The 14,416-nt window shown below is 37.3% G+C and overlaps 1 protein-coding gene across 1 annotated transcript in view; it reads left to right on the top strand.

Moving 5' to 3' along the window:
* LOC124799118 (protein PFC0760c-like) overlaps window positions 1–14,416 on the top strand; it is a 195,077-nt gene that overhangs the window by 54,571 nt on the left and 126,090 nt on the right. The window contains exon 2 of the mRNA XM_047262656.1: window positions 14,036–14,215. Coding sequence (XP_047118612.1) covers window positions 14,036–14,215 — 180 coding nt within the window. The remainder of the gene's footprint in view (window positions 1–14,035; window positions 14,216–14,416) is intronic.

Genomic DNA, 14,416 nt, shown 5'->3' with positions numbered 1-14,416 from the left:
GCAAATAGGATCAAACACCATGCAAGCCTGGATCGAGTAAGAGAGAGAATTCGGGACACCTGACAAATGCTGGACATTACTTCAAAAGTGTTTCTTCATTTACATCTTTACTTGTTGGCTAAACTCTCTGCAGACTCTTGTGAATGGATAATACATCTACTCTGTGGCGTGTGTAGTAATTTCTCTTCCACTTATCAAAGTACCAATGATAAGATCTAACGTCTCCAAGGGACAATGAGTAGCATTGAGAAATCTGTGGGAGAACAAGGGAACTATAGTTCTGCCAGTTCTGTCTTCAGGTCACTTGTGGACTACAATAAGAAGATTTTTGATCTTTTGAATGATGCCACATACAAATGGATAATTGTTGATTCTGCAAGAAACTCAAGAGGAAGGGGCAACAAGATGACGACTCTGCATAGTGAGTTAGGATTGCCACTTAACATCGTGAAGGGTCTTAAAACACGAGCATCATTTCCACCATGACTGTTATGGCCTTCATAAGGTACACAGTTCCTGTAGAACCTGTAGTTATTATGTTGGTGCACCTAAGGCAAAACACATCAAATGCATTCTCAGCCAAAATGTGGGGAAGAGCAAATACTACTTTCACAACTCCACTGACTTCGTACGCTGCTTCAGGGTGAATTGCAGCTCCAGGATATGGGTATTATGGCCAGCTTTGATGTAGTCAGCTTCTTTACAAGAGTCCCACTTCCTGATTCCTTGGAACTAATCAGAAAAGTTTGACAATTGTTTTGCAGAAACTGTAGTCAGTTTTAACTGCCTATACTTGGAACACTTTAAAGCATAGATGCTAGAGTCTGCCAAGCTGAAACCAATGTGTTTCTCTAACTGTATGAGCTACACATTTGTGGTGTGGAAAAATTTCAGAGTTCCATGATTGTTTAAACTCTATCCGTTGTAATGTAAAACTGACGATGGGACTTGAAACAAAGATGGCCAGTTACCTTTCCTTGATGTGTTACTTAAGAGAGAAATGGATGGATCCCTGAATCACAGGATACGTAGAAAACCTACTTATGCTTTCCTCTATCTCCACACCCCAAGGCATCACCATTTGTCACATAGAAATTCAGCTCTAAAGACTTGCTTCATAGAGCTTGAACACTTTTCAGATAAGGAAAACCTCACCGAAGAAATTAACTAGGCGGTGCAGTCAAAGTCATGAACATCTGAGAAAGGTGTTCAGGATTAAACTGAGGAAGAGGAGCCAAAAATTGCTCTTCTACATTATGCTAGCCCAATATCCAGAAAGATCAGTAGCCGCCTTCAGAAACATGGCCTCCAATGTATTTCACTCCCTTTAACCAAGATCAAAAGTGGGCTTTTTAATGTTAAAGACTATCTAGGTCCCTGAATGCCAGATTTTCTTAGAGTGACTATATACCATGGAGGGTCCCTCCCATTGTGAACTGTTCTGTTGGGTACATATCTATCTAGTGCATGATCAACTACTCTTTTAAACTTGTGCTGTAGTTACTCTGCATGCTCCTGTTCTGTGCTGAGATTTTCACATTTCTCCTTGAGATACAGCACTACTGCTTTTTTATTTAGTTTACCGAACACACACATCTCTCTACTTGTTTTAGTTGTCCATTGTACTTTGGAACCATTGTTGCCATAACTGCATCATGGTCCCTGGTACCAGTTTATATGTGGGCATCCTCAAAGATATCATGTCAGTTTGTTGCCATTAGATCTAATTCATTTCCATCGAGTTCTTAGGCTGTTGTAGCCATGCATCATCAAATACTAAAATTATTTTACAACACCTTACAATGATTGTGTTACTACACTGCATTTGTAATATGGACGTCCTCACAGAGGTCCAGTCTATTTGTTACCATTAAATCTAATACATTTCCATCAGGTTGTTTGGCTATTTTAGCTGTACATCATCAAATAGAAAAATCATTTTACAATACTTATTTATAACCATCACATTACTGCACTGAATTTTTAAAGAACGTTGCTCTGATTTTCCACCAAAAGAAACTCAATGACAGCTCTCTGCTAGGAATGCACCTCCATTACAGGTGCCATTTTGAAAAATATGTATAGTTCTGTGACATATTGGAACTTCATGAAACTGTAGGGCTGAAGCAGGAATATTCCATAATGTCCCACAACAAATTCTGCATCTTTTCAACATAAATTAGCTAAGAAAAAAGTGTTGCATTAATTGTGGAGTGCCTACCTCGCTCCCCCTTACAATAAAGTTCTTGATCCTTCTGCCTTGAGAGATGGATCATAACAATGCTCTTTTGAAGTAGTGATGTAATGTTATGCTCAGTGAGCAGTAATGACAAAATGTAAATGGCTTCACAGCTAAAACACACCAGTAGATGCAGAAGAAGCCAAAGTAAACATGACAAAACATGGTTTCTCCAGAATAGTTTTTACACTATGATATGCTACTATACTCATAAACTTTTATGTCAACTGACTCTGGCCACAGAAGCCTATCAGTTAGATTAACAACTGTTACAGGCAGGAATCACACAGCAACATGTGCAGGTTGGAAACGATTGGGAAGAAGAAAATGAACCTTCTCCACTACCTAATCTACTTGAAGAGGTGTCAGGATCATGACATGATACCTAAATTCCTGAATTTTAAACTACAAATCAACACCCACAAAGCAAGAAGCATCTACTGGCGAACCAGTAAATCTCTTCTGAGGGAGCATGTTCAGCAGGTGCGAAGAAAAGTGGATTTCTACAATAGAAGGTTGCTGAAAATACATCTGCTCTAAGCAATGCTATTGCTGACTGATGAAACTATTGTCAGTCACTAGAAGAAGAAATTTGAACAACTAGAATGGATGACACGGAATGCTAAGCCTTGATTGGATACACCCCAAACAGTGATAAACCTTTCATCTCAGTCTATAAGCTATGTGGCCACAGAAACACTGGCTAAGAGTCTAAAATTTTCTGTCATACCAAAGCAGATCCTACAGCAGAAATCATAGAGTTCGTGGGAACAGCATTCCAGTACACTTCTGCTATAGAAGCTGAGGAAATTAGGCAGGAAACCATTTTAATTTTACTACTTTCCAAGCACAACCTTGGTCATCAGGAGATGGCAGCTGCCACAGAACCGAAGAAAAACAATGTTCTCGTGATATCATAAGCAGAGAAAGACAGTGCTACTGTCATGTAGGTCATCGTGCATTGTGAAGACAGTATGAAGGAATTATTAAATGATCCCCCTAGAATGAACTAGGGCACATCCCACAGCCAAGATGATTTGAAACATGCAGATCTCAGTTACGGATTCAAAAATTGATGCTGACACTTCCAGGGGACTTATTCCCGGAGTACCAGTTGCTCCTAGAATTTATGGAGTGCCAAAAATACACAAGGAAAATTATCTGTTAAGGCCAATTATGAACAGGATTAACTCACCTAAATACAATTTGGCAATAGGCTGCAAATTAAGACCTCTAACTGGCAAAGAAGACACCAATGTAAAGAGCTCAGTGCACTTTATAGACAGTGTAAATGGAGGAACAAGGTTACCTACAGTCGTCACTGTCAGCTTCCACATACAGTGACTATTCACAAACGTGCCAGTAGACGAAACTGTTCGCATCCTACAAGAGTATTTCCCACTGGACACATGCGACCTCACTGAGTTACAATTGTTTTCAACATATTTCAAATGGCAAGAAAAATATGACGAGCAGACAGGCAATATAGCAGTAGGGTCCCTACTATCTCCATTAGTGGCTGACAGATTTGCTGTGTTGCCCTAGACAAATGTAGCGCTCATATTCCCAAATGCATGTTGCTATTGGCCTGGCTATTTCACTGACGCATACTTCTCCATACTGACATTCCACCTTATATACACCTGCAATGTGTTAAATATCTACCTTGTTTTTGATGGAGTCTAGCACATCCAGGATCTTGTGGCTGCTGTAGAGCCTTTGAAGGCCTTTGAAGCAATGGCACTTCATTCTGCACCTTTACACACACAATGCTGCTTCAGATATGTGAACAGTATGTGTGCTATACAGCCACAGTTTTCACAAATATATGGATAAAATGCTTGAGGCAGAGAAGAATGGCACAGTTCTGTTCCTAGATGTGGAAGTATATAGGACAACAGACTGTGCTCTAGGAATACATCAGAGGCCTACTCATATGGACAGATGTTCGGATGCCCAGTCCAAACACCACCTAGTGTAAAACAACTCAGTTATCCGTTCTTTATCCATACACTGTGCCGAAGTGATGCTCAAAACATAATACACATACTCAAAAGACTACATACAACATTCTTGGCCATTGGTTACAACCACAAATCGATCCAAACAAGTAAGGCAACAAACTAAAGGAAGAGAGATAGGCAAGAAACCAACAAACCATTGCCAGCAGCATGCTTACTCTATGTGAAGAATATCACTGACTGGATTGGTAAACACCTTCACTGTGTTGGTGTCTAGCCTGTCTTCTACAGCAGCCACAAGATCCTGGATGTGCTAGACTCCACCAAAAACAAAGTAGATACTTAACACACTACAGGTGTATATAAGGTGGAATGTCAGTGTGGAGAAGTATGCATCAGTGAAACTGCCAGGCCAATAGCAACATGCATATGGGAACATGAGTGCTACATATGTCTAGGGCAACACAGCAAATCTGCAGTGGCTGAACACCAGCAAGAGTGCAACTAGGAAATGAAAAGTGCATACTTCATGAGCAGCTGGGTTCGATTAAATGCCAGATCAGAGAAGCCATCAAAATAATATACTCCAACAGTATGAATAAAGAGGATGGACTCAGACTTTCTGGCTGCCAGTCCTCAGAATCCAACAGATCACACCGACAACACCAGACGCAAATACTACCTGTGAGTAACTGTTGCAGCATGACCTGCACCCAGCATGAGAAAAACAGGAGCCCACACTTCATTCACAGATGACAACCAAGCATGGTACACAATTTAAGCAGCAATAGACAACAGCAGATCCCCACTCCTTCCATCGTAGTAACATGTTACAATAAAATTACCACTCCTTCCACCCCAAGAGGCCAATCATAATGACACTGTTGTAAAGCTGTGATGTAATGTTATGCTGAGTTAGCAGTAATAACAAAATAAAAGTGATTCTCACAGCTAAGATATGCAAGTAGACTAAAAAAAGGCCACTGTAATTGTGACCAAAATGTTAGTTTCTCCAGCATAGTTTTTTACAGTATGATGCAGTACCATACTCAGAAAACTTTTATGTTGACTACCTCTCGCCAAGGAAGCCTATGCAGTTATACTCTCCAGGATTCCTGACGAAGAGACTTGGCACATGAATTCCTGGAATGAGTTATAGTAGAGTTTGGAAAACAATGTATCACGATGAAATGTACCCTTACCACCTCCAGTGAGTTCAGTGTCTTAGTGAGGTGGACTTTAGTCCTAGGCTAATGCTCTGTGTGAGTGGATGCAACAACGAGCTGTAGGCAACTGTGCATTTGACAATATCATTTTGTTGATAGATGGAGCAGGATTCACTTTTGGTGGTGTCTTTAATTATCACAATTCTCATGTTTGGAGTCATCTAGTCTACAGGCCTCATGCTGTGCATGAGTCTCTATGCCTGCGACATTTCTCATTGAATATGTGTTTAAGGGTACTTATTGGCCTGTACATGTTACCAAACAAACTCAATGGACACAATCCCCATTAATTTCTGTGGCGTAATCTTGTAGGATTGCTTGAGGATGTACCCTTATAACAATGACAGGATGTGGTACATGCATGATGGAGCACCAGCACATTTTGCTGCTATGGTGAGACTACATCAAACATGTCAATATGACCAAAGGTGGATTGGGCAAGGAGCCCCTATACCATGGCCTCCAAGATCACCTGTTCTGAACTTGGTTTTCTTTATTTGGGGCAAATTTGAAGGTGTAGTGTAAACTGCTCTGGTTAACATGGTTGAACAACAGGAGCAGAGACTAGTTTGTTTGTCAAGAATTTCAAAATGATCCAGGCGTACTTAAAAGTATTCAAAACTCATTGTGGCAACAGATACAGGCCTATATTTGGGTACAAGGATGACACTTTGAACACTTCTTTTAACTATGAGTACGGTCTTTAATTGTTGTCATATTCATTCAAAACATCAGCACTTTTATCAAAGTATCTCTAATAACTTTTCTTAATGTTGTATGTTTTGTTACTTTTTTCTAAGTGGAATGAAGTTCACACAAAATCAAGTTAGTGGTGGCTAGAACCAAAAAGTTGCAATAATTTTGCAAATGTTTACTGTAACTTTTTTGCTTCTAATATCATGTACTTTCAACTGTATTTGTTCATGTGTTTGATTTCTACAGAGTTAGAATACTCTTTGTTTTGAGACCTTACTCCAAAGTTGCAAGAAAATCAACCTATCTGAGTTTTAGAAGTCTAATTCATATACTGATTCAATCAATGAGTGATAAGGACACAAGTATCTAAGCTGTGTGCTGTTCATAATGTAGCTAAGGGTTATAGTAAGCAAGACATCAAAAAAAAAAAAGATTCAGATTCTTTATTAGTCATTCAGCATTGTTACATGCAATAGACTTCGTCAGTTCACTTAACCTATTAATTTTACAAAAAAAAAATTTTACATATTTAAGTTGATACTGGGCATTTCTAAAAATTCTTCTAATGAATAGAATGGATTAGTTAACAAGAAGTTATGAACATTGTCTTTAAATAATTTGTCAGGCTTGATTGACCCATTTTTAGACAATTTGTTATATATTTTAATTGCCATATACTTATGACTATTGTTAGTTTTAGCTAATCTATTTTGTGGCAACAGCAGAGAAGTACACGTTCTTGTATAGTAGCCATGTCTTTCATTTGTTACACTTAAATTAGGTAGTTCAGCAAGTATGTAGTTAACACTGTCAAGAATATATAAATTAATTACTGTTAAAATTCTATATTTAGTGAACAATGGTTTACAATGTGTTCTATTACTACCTTAGCCATTACTCTGATTGCTTTCTTCTGGATCACCATAATTTCATTTATTTTTCTGCTGTTTCCCCAGAGTATTAACCCATACCTTAAAACAGATTGAAAAAAGGCAAAGTACGCTGTCATTACGTACTCAAATGTCACACAACACATCAGTCTCTTCAACAAATATATAACTCTTGACAACCTAACCACTATGTGATCAACATGAGAGTTCCATGTTAGACTGTTGTCAAGAACAATACCTAAAAACTTTGCATTTGTTTTTCTATTTTTGTAGTCTTTGATAGACTGAACCACATATTCTGGGTCTTTTCCTCATTTAATAGCAGACCATTGGCATTAAACCATGATGTCGCATTTTCTTTTGCCAATTTCATATCACTTACAAGGTTATCAAGTACATGGTTTACAGATAGAAAAGTTGTGTCATCAGCATACATATATGTCTTTACATCTATAATTCCTGGTAAGTCATTTATGTGTACAAGGAAAAGAAGTGGTCCCAATTTAGATCCCTGTGGCACTCCATGTTGAACCTCGAGTATGTTTGACAGATGACTTCCTGAACTCACCACCTGGTTCCTTTTATTGAGGTATGATTTGATGAGTTTTAAACTTTTATCACATATTCCATAGTACTCAAGTTTAGAGAGCAGAAGTGAGTGGTCAACACAGTCAAAAGCTTTGCTCAGATCACATAAGTTTACCTGTGCGTGCGCATGGTCCTCAAATGCTGCTAGAATGTCTCTGACTAAGAGCTCTATGGCATGTATAGCTGACCTTCCTTTTCTGTAACCAAACTGTGATGCACTTAACATACCATTTAGTTCTAGGTACTCATACATCTGCTTATATATTATGCCTTCAAAGACTTTTCCTAGTACTGGAATTAGTGAAATTGGTCTGTAGTTTGCAGGATCTGATTTGACACCCTTCTTAAAGACTGGAGTTACCTTGGATAGTTTGAGAGGATCAGGAAAAAACCCTTCTGTGAGACACAGGTTTATAGAATATGTTAATGGTGCTGCAATGTAATGTATGATTTCTTTCAATAGATTGTTTGACATATTAAAAATATCTGTACTGTATGAATTTTTCATTTCTTTGACTATTTTAAGAACTTCATGTTGGCATACCTCTTTGAAGTGTTTCAATGATGATCCGGCCCTATTATGATTTAGGTTTGCTCTCTTCAGATAATCTATACATGTTACATTGGGTTTACTGATCAGCTTTTTGATATCATCAGCACAGCTTACAAAATATTTATTGAATGTATCTGCTGGTATTGGGACTGTCTTGTCGAAGTTTCTGACTTCACCTTTAACAGTATTAATTACTGACCAGGCTGTTTTGCATTGGTTTTTACTATTTTTTATGACATTTGTGTTGTATCTTAGTTTCGCTAATTGCAACTCTTTCTTATACAGTTTCTTAGTGATTTTTTCGAGATCCTTAATTTCATTAGAATTGTTTACTTTGGCAAGGCGCTTCAACAGCAGTAGCTTATTTTTTAGATTCTCCAGTTCTTTGGTGTACCAAAATTTACCTTTTCTTGTTTTATGGTATTTCTTTTGAACAAGATGGGCTTTTAAAATACCTGTTAAGTAATTGTGGAATGTTTCATAAACTGTTTGGGCACTGGAATCACAGTTTTGAAATAATTTGTCCCAGTTTGTTATGCTCAACTGGTGTGTTAGTTTTACGAGATTGTGTTTTGTTAATATTAAGGTATTAGATTTTGTTAACTTTTGTCCAGCCTTGCTCTCATCCCCTTTTATAAAATGTCTTAACTTTACTGTTAACATGGAGTGGTCTGAGAAAACAAACTCCTTTACCTTGGTGGAGTACATATCACGAGCACAGTTGACAAAAGCATTATCCAAACACACTTGTAGTCTTGTTGGTTCTGAATTTACATGATGGAAGTTGTGCTGCCTTACCATATTCAGTAACTTATTTACGCTGGGTTTGTTACATGTTACATCAAAGCTTGAATTAAAGTCTCCCCCAATTACAGTTACATACTGTTTCCATTTCGTTATGTAGCAGAGTACACTGTCTAAATTATCTAAAAAAGTTTTATCATCTGAGTCAGGGGAATGGTAGATACATACTATGATAAGTTTCATTATATCACATATAATCCCGGTAATTTCAAAGTGTTTCTCTACACATGCCCAACTAAGATCTAGTTCTCTACATTCTATTTCACTTGAAACATAGATAACAGTACCACCATTACGGTACTGAGATCTGCAAAAACTGTTTCCATACTTATAACCTTCTGGTACATAGTATTGTATTTGTTCTGGTTTAAGCCAATGTTCTGATAGACATAAGAAAGAATACTTATTCTGTGGCAATGACTCATCCAGAATTTCAACTTTATTTTCAAGACCCTGAATGTTTAAAAATAGGATGTTGTTGTGACTTATCTGTGAGTTAGCAGGCTGGTTTTTCACATTTTTATTTTCTTCTTGGCTTGAAACCATAAAAAATTATCACTGAATGACACAGATGTATTTTTCCTTTGGCTCCTCCTTAAGCATTGCTGTGTTGCTGCTCCAGTCGTTGTTGGTTCTGTTACTGCTGCTGCTTCTGCTGATAATGATGGTGCTGCTGCTGTTTCACTTATTTCTGGTGTTTGTTGTTCCATAACTGCTATGCCTTTCTGTGAATTATTGACATTTGGAGTGTTCACTTGCATTAATAAAATTTCACGTTTGTCTTGGAGAGGTGTAGCTTCACTGATAGCAGATTTCACATTGGATTCTACAGGATACACACACTTCCTGTCCATGAGAGGTATGACTTTTCTATCATCACACTGCACATTTGAGATTTTATTTACAAGTTCTAAAATTTTGGTTACTATTACGTTTTTTCCTAGTACATTTAGATGGGAACCATGTGTTGTGTGAAATCTTTTCCCTAAATTGCTGATGTTCACAAATGTTACATTTTCAAACCGCTTGCAAATATTTTGCATCTCTTTATTTGCTGTTTCAATTTCTTTATTTACACAGGACCATTCTATCAAGTCGTAACAGTGTGGCACTGAAAAAACAATAACATTTGTTCCTCTCAGCTCATACAGTTTTCTTTTTAGCGAGATTAAGAGATCGTTTTTTTCGTTCCTAGCTATATCATTTGATCCCGCCAGGAAGATGGAAAAGTCCTTTTTGCTCAATGAGGAAATTTTTTCTTGACTCATTGACGTAGCAGCACTGAATTTTGCTCCTGGTTTTATTGTACAGTTAAAACTAAAATTCTGACTACTTGTACGCCGAAATTCAGCGGCTGTATTTCGTCCTTGGCTGTTGGCATACAGTTCAATTTTACCGGTACTTGCTGTTCCGAGATTGCCTGTTTCCTGCCTATCTTTGCGATAAGCGAAGTCTTGTTTGGCACTATTTATTGTGTCTTTTTTGCTAACACATGTCGATATTGTCTCAGTAGAGCAGCTTAGCGGTGGAAGATTTTTCGTGAGCACTTTCGCATATGATCTTTTACTTAACTGTTTTACCTTATTCACAAAGTCGTTTGGTTTTCCACATGGTACACTTGCACTGTTAACTTCGCTTTCACAATCCGTAGTCGAAAGAGCTTGAAAGTAATTTTCGTTCACTATATTTATGTTTCTTTCACCGTTTTCTGTATCTTGTATTATCTGTTTGCGTCTTTTGTACTTCAGTTCCGTCCAATTCTCCGACATATTCGTACTTTCATGGCGCGAGTTTTTCATGTTCCGTTCACTTTTTTCTTCTTTAAGTTTCTTGATATCCATCTTCAAGGAACTGATAATAAATTGTAAACTACACACCCGTTCGCTGAGCTTTGTAATTTCATCCTTACAACTGTCACATTTTTTCTTTTTCACGGCAAAATTCACACTTTTTCGCTACAAAGAAAAATAAACTGCATAATGGAAACTCTAGGTTGGAATACTCATAATTGCTGCTTACCGTAAATATGACACGTTATGTTACAGACAGGCATGATAAAAAAACACACATTAGCTTTCAGGCAAAGTCTTCATCAGAAAAGGAAACACATGCACGCTCATCCACACATGCATTCTGGCCCAAGCTGCCAGAGATAGTGGTCATGTGTGCTTGAAGTGTCCTTGCTTGTGTGGATGAATGTGTGCTTTCTTTTCTGCTGAAGGCTTTGGCCAAAATCTAGTATGTAAGTGTCTTTTTATTGTGACTCCCTGCAAATTAATGTGTCATCTTTACAGTAAGTAGCAATCTATCTGTTATTTATATTGTTAAAAATGTTACATACCTACATATGCTGTAGTGCATTTCCCATGACACCTAATGTAGGAATAGTTGGCAAGTATATTTGCATATTTAAAAAAAATTAAAACATCTTGATTACATAAAAAGTTAATTAACATGTTAATTGATTTCAAAGACCATCCTCGGACCATTGTCCAGTGGTGGCAGTTAGAGATGGTGAGTGGAATAGGTAGCATCTGTTGAGGCATGATTGTCAACTGCTAAAATGTTCATGCCTCAGCAGACAGTACCTGCTCCATACACCACCTCTGTCTGTCAGCACTGGAGAATAGTACGAATATGATCTTAAAAATAGACTGAAAATGGTCACCATTTTAAAAAATGTTTTATGCTATCAAGACTTGTTTTATCATCATCATCATCATTTAAGACTGATTATGCCTTTCAGCGTTCAGTCTGGAGCATAGCCACCCTTATAAAATTCCTCCATGATCCCCTATTCAGTGCTAACATTGGTGCCTCTTGTTTTAATTTAAAAAAAAATATTTCACATAGATTGCTGTTATGCTGCTGATGTTTACAAAATCTGCCAAGCTTGGTATACTTTTCTGTTGATTAGTAGAAACCTGATTGTTTAAGAGATTCAAACTAGGACTTTCTAAGATTTTTTAATGTTTGTTGTCAGTTAATACAGAATTTGTGGAGAACGTTGGGTTAGCTTTGATTGGGTATTAAGTCTGCTTACTTACCTGTCTTACTAGAATGCAATGTAATGCAAGTAAGAGGTATGACGCACAAGCCAGTTGTTTAACTGATGAAAGCTACTGTTGGTGTCAGAAGCAGTTTTTGGGTTCTGTGAAAGTGAAACTAGTAATGACCATTCTGTAGGATTGGTAAACATCTTCATCCTCCAGACCCACGAATGAAGTACCTCCTGGGGGGGGGGTCTGTATTTTTTTTATTCTTTTCCAACATTCCTAGTATTTCTTTTCCTTTTTTTCTGCTCCACCAGGAATAACGCATCTATCTTCCCTCTCTCCACAGTCACTAGTTTCCATCATTGAGTGCCTTTTCTTACCCATGAGTTAGAACCTGCTTTCACAAGACTGCCAGAGGTGTAGTCCACAAACCAGTGACTTCCTGGCAATGTAAAAATTATGTCAAATGGGTAACAGAAATTCGTAATTACGGCATGTCCAATGGGCACATTGGAGCGCTGAATATTCATTTGGGGTAACAGAAGAGACATTAGTTAAAATAGAGGTGTAACTGTATCGTCAGTTCTCTTGGTGGTTACTCCCATGTTCATTGAGTACTGAAGAAAATCTATGTTCAGAACCTTTGATAATTATGGCTTACTTCTTGGACTTCAGTTCTTATTAAAAGATGTGATCATTTTGTACAAATGATTAGAAAACTTTGCATAAAGTGATTCAAGGTCAGAAACATGATGAAAACTTTTCTTCTAATGAAATTATGTAGAATAATGGATACTCCAAAAGTAATGCATGAATAGTTTCAGTTTCCAAAGTTTGAAATGATGGTTAGATTGTAAGTTGATAATTTTTAAATGGTGAGAGTTCCAAAAGAGTATTCAGCACTAGCAAAATGGTTAATTTGTTTATGTTTAATAATTATGACATTGTTTATCTAGGGTGAGGGATGTGTGGTGTAACACATCACTTTGGCAGGGTAAATTGTTGCACAATGTCTATAACACTGACAAATTATGGTTGCTACCATTAAAATATTTTTTAGTTCGATAGTTAGCTTAGACTTTTACACAATTTGGGAATTTGGTGCAGAAGAACACAGCATTTCTGCATGACAGGATGATCAAAGAAGCTTCATCATGCTTTGTAGTACCTGCTGGTTTGGCAGTTTATTCCATACAGTCTCATCCCAGTTTGGAGGTGCACTGCATGCCATAGAGCAATGAGTACCATGATAATCTGTATTGCATCACAGAAACAAAAGAGGAATCAAAGAATGGATAGTCCAGGACAAAATAACAAAATAGATTGCCAAGAACCATATAGAGGATACATTGAGTTGCAGCCTGGCACAACGAAAAGACTGCTGTATATTTAAGTGACCACAGCAGTCAGAGACAGTACCATTGTGTGTGAGTTGTGTTTGTGTGAATGTGTGTGTGTTCTCTGTTTCAGAAGAAGGCATTTTAGCTGACAGCTTAAATATATAGGAGTGTTTTCATTATGCCTGTTTGCAAATAAACATCTCCTCTATATGATGAGTAGAATTGTATCATTATCATAATATTGTTGAACAAGAGAGGAAGCGGAACTAGAGATCTGTCATTCACGTCATACAGAGTGTGTGATATATTAGCATATATTGTTATGAAGTGTTTCCTGACTGTAAATGAAGAATCAATATTAGAGGGCTTCTGCAGAAATTTGTTGATCATTTTATAGAAATTTGGATTTGCAAACATTTCCCAGTTTCCAGGACAGAAGAAGTTACACAGGTGATGCGCTTTGAATATGAAGAGAAGACACGATTCCGTTGCACAGTTAGATCAAGAAATAAAGCATAGCATACAAAAGTAACACAGTCAAAAATTTTTACCCAAGCACATATACCTTTCACTTGAAAGAACATGTCACTATGTATAATGATGTATTTTTTTCTCAGCTACTCCAGAATTCATTATCTTGGTTTCTGATGACTCCTTTCTTTCCTTATATTTAACCATTGAATTATTATTCTGTATTTAATTAAATAAATTTAATACTGCTGCACTTTTTGATTCTCTTTAGATGTGAATGAAATGGTTCATAACTGTGAAGTCAAGCAGAGCATTGCAAATGATATTGGTGGTGCTGGCGTTAGTAATACTGTGGTAGCAGAGAAACAAATAGAAGAGGACGCATCACATTGTTCAAAGGACAACAGTTCAAGCTCCAAAGAGAGAAAATTAACAGATCTTCAGGAAACAGGTGAGTATGTATTTAAGAAAATCAATATCAAATGTTGAAGATAGGTCATTAAACCAAAAAATTTATGCACTAGTTTTTAAGTGTAAGATGCCGTGAACAGAAGAGCGTTCGTAAATTCTCAAGGAAATCATGGATGTCCACTTTTTTACCTTTAGGAAGCCACTGTAGCATTACTTCTCTACAAGATAACTGAAGGACCCC

The sequence above is a fragment of the Schistocerca piceifrons genome, chromosome 5 (assembly GCF_021461385.2).
Source record: "Schistocerca piceifrons isolate TAMUIC-IGC-003096 chromosome 5, iqSchPice1.1, whole genome shotgun sequence".
Lineage (NCBI taxonomy): Eukaryota > Metazoa > Arthropoda > Insecta > Orthoptera > Acrididae > Schistocerca > Schistocerca piceifrons.
The sequence above is the reverse complement of the archived record's forward strand: the minus strand, read 5'-3'. Positions and strand labels throughout refer to the sequence as shown.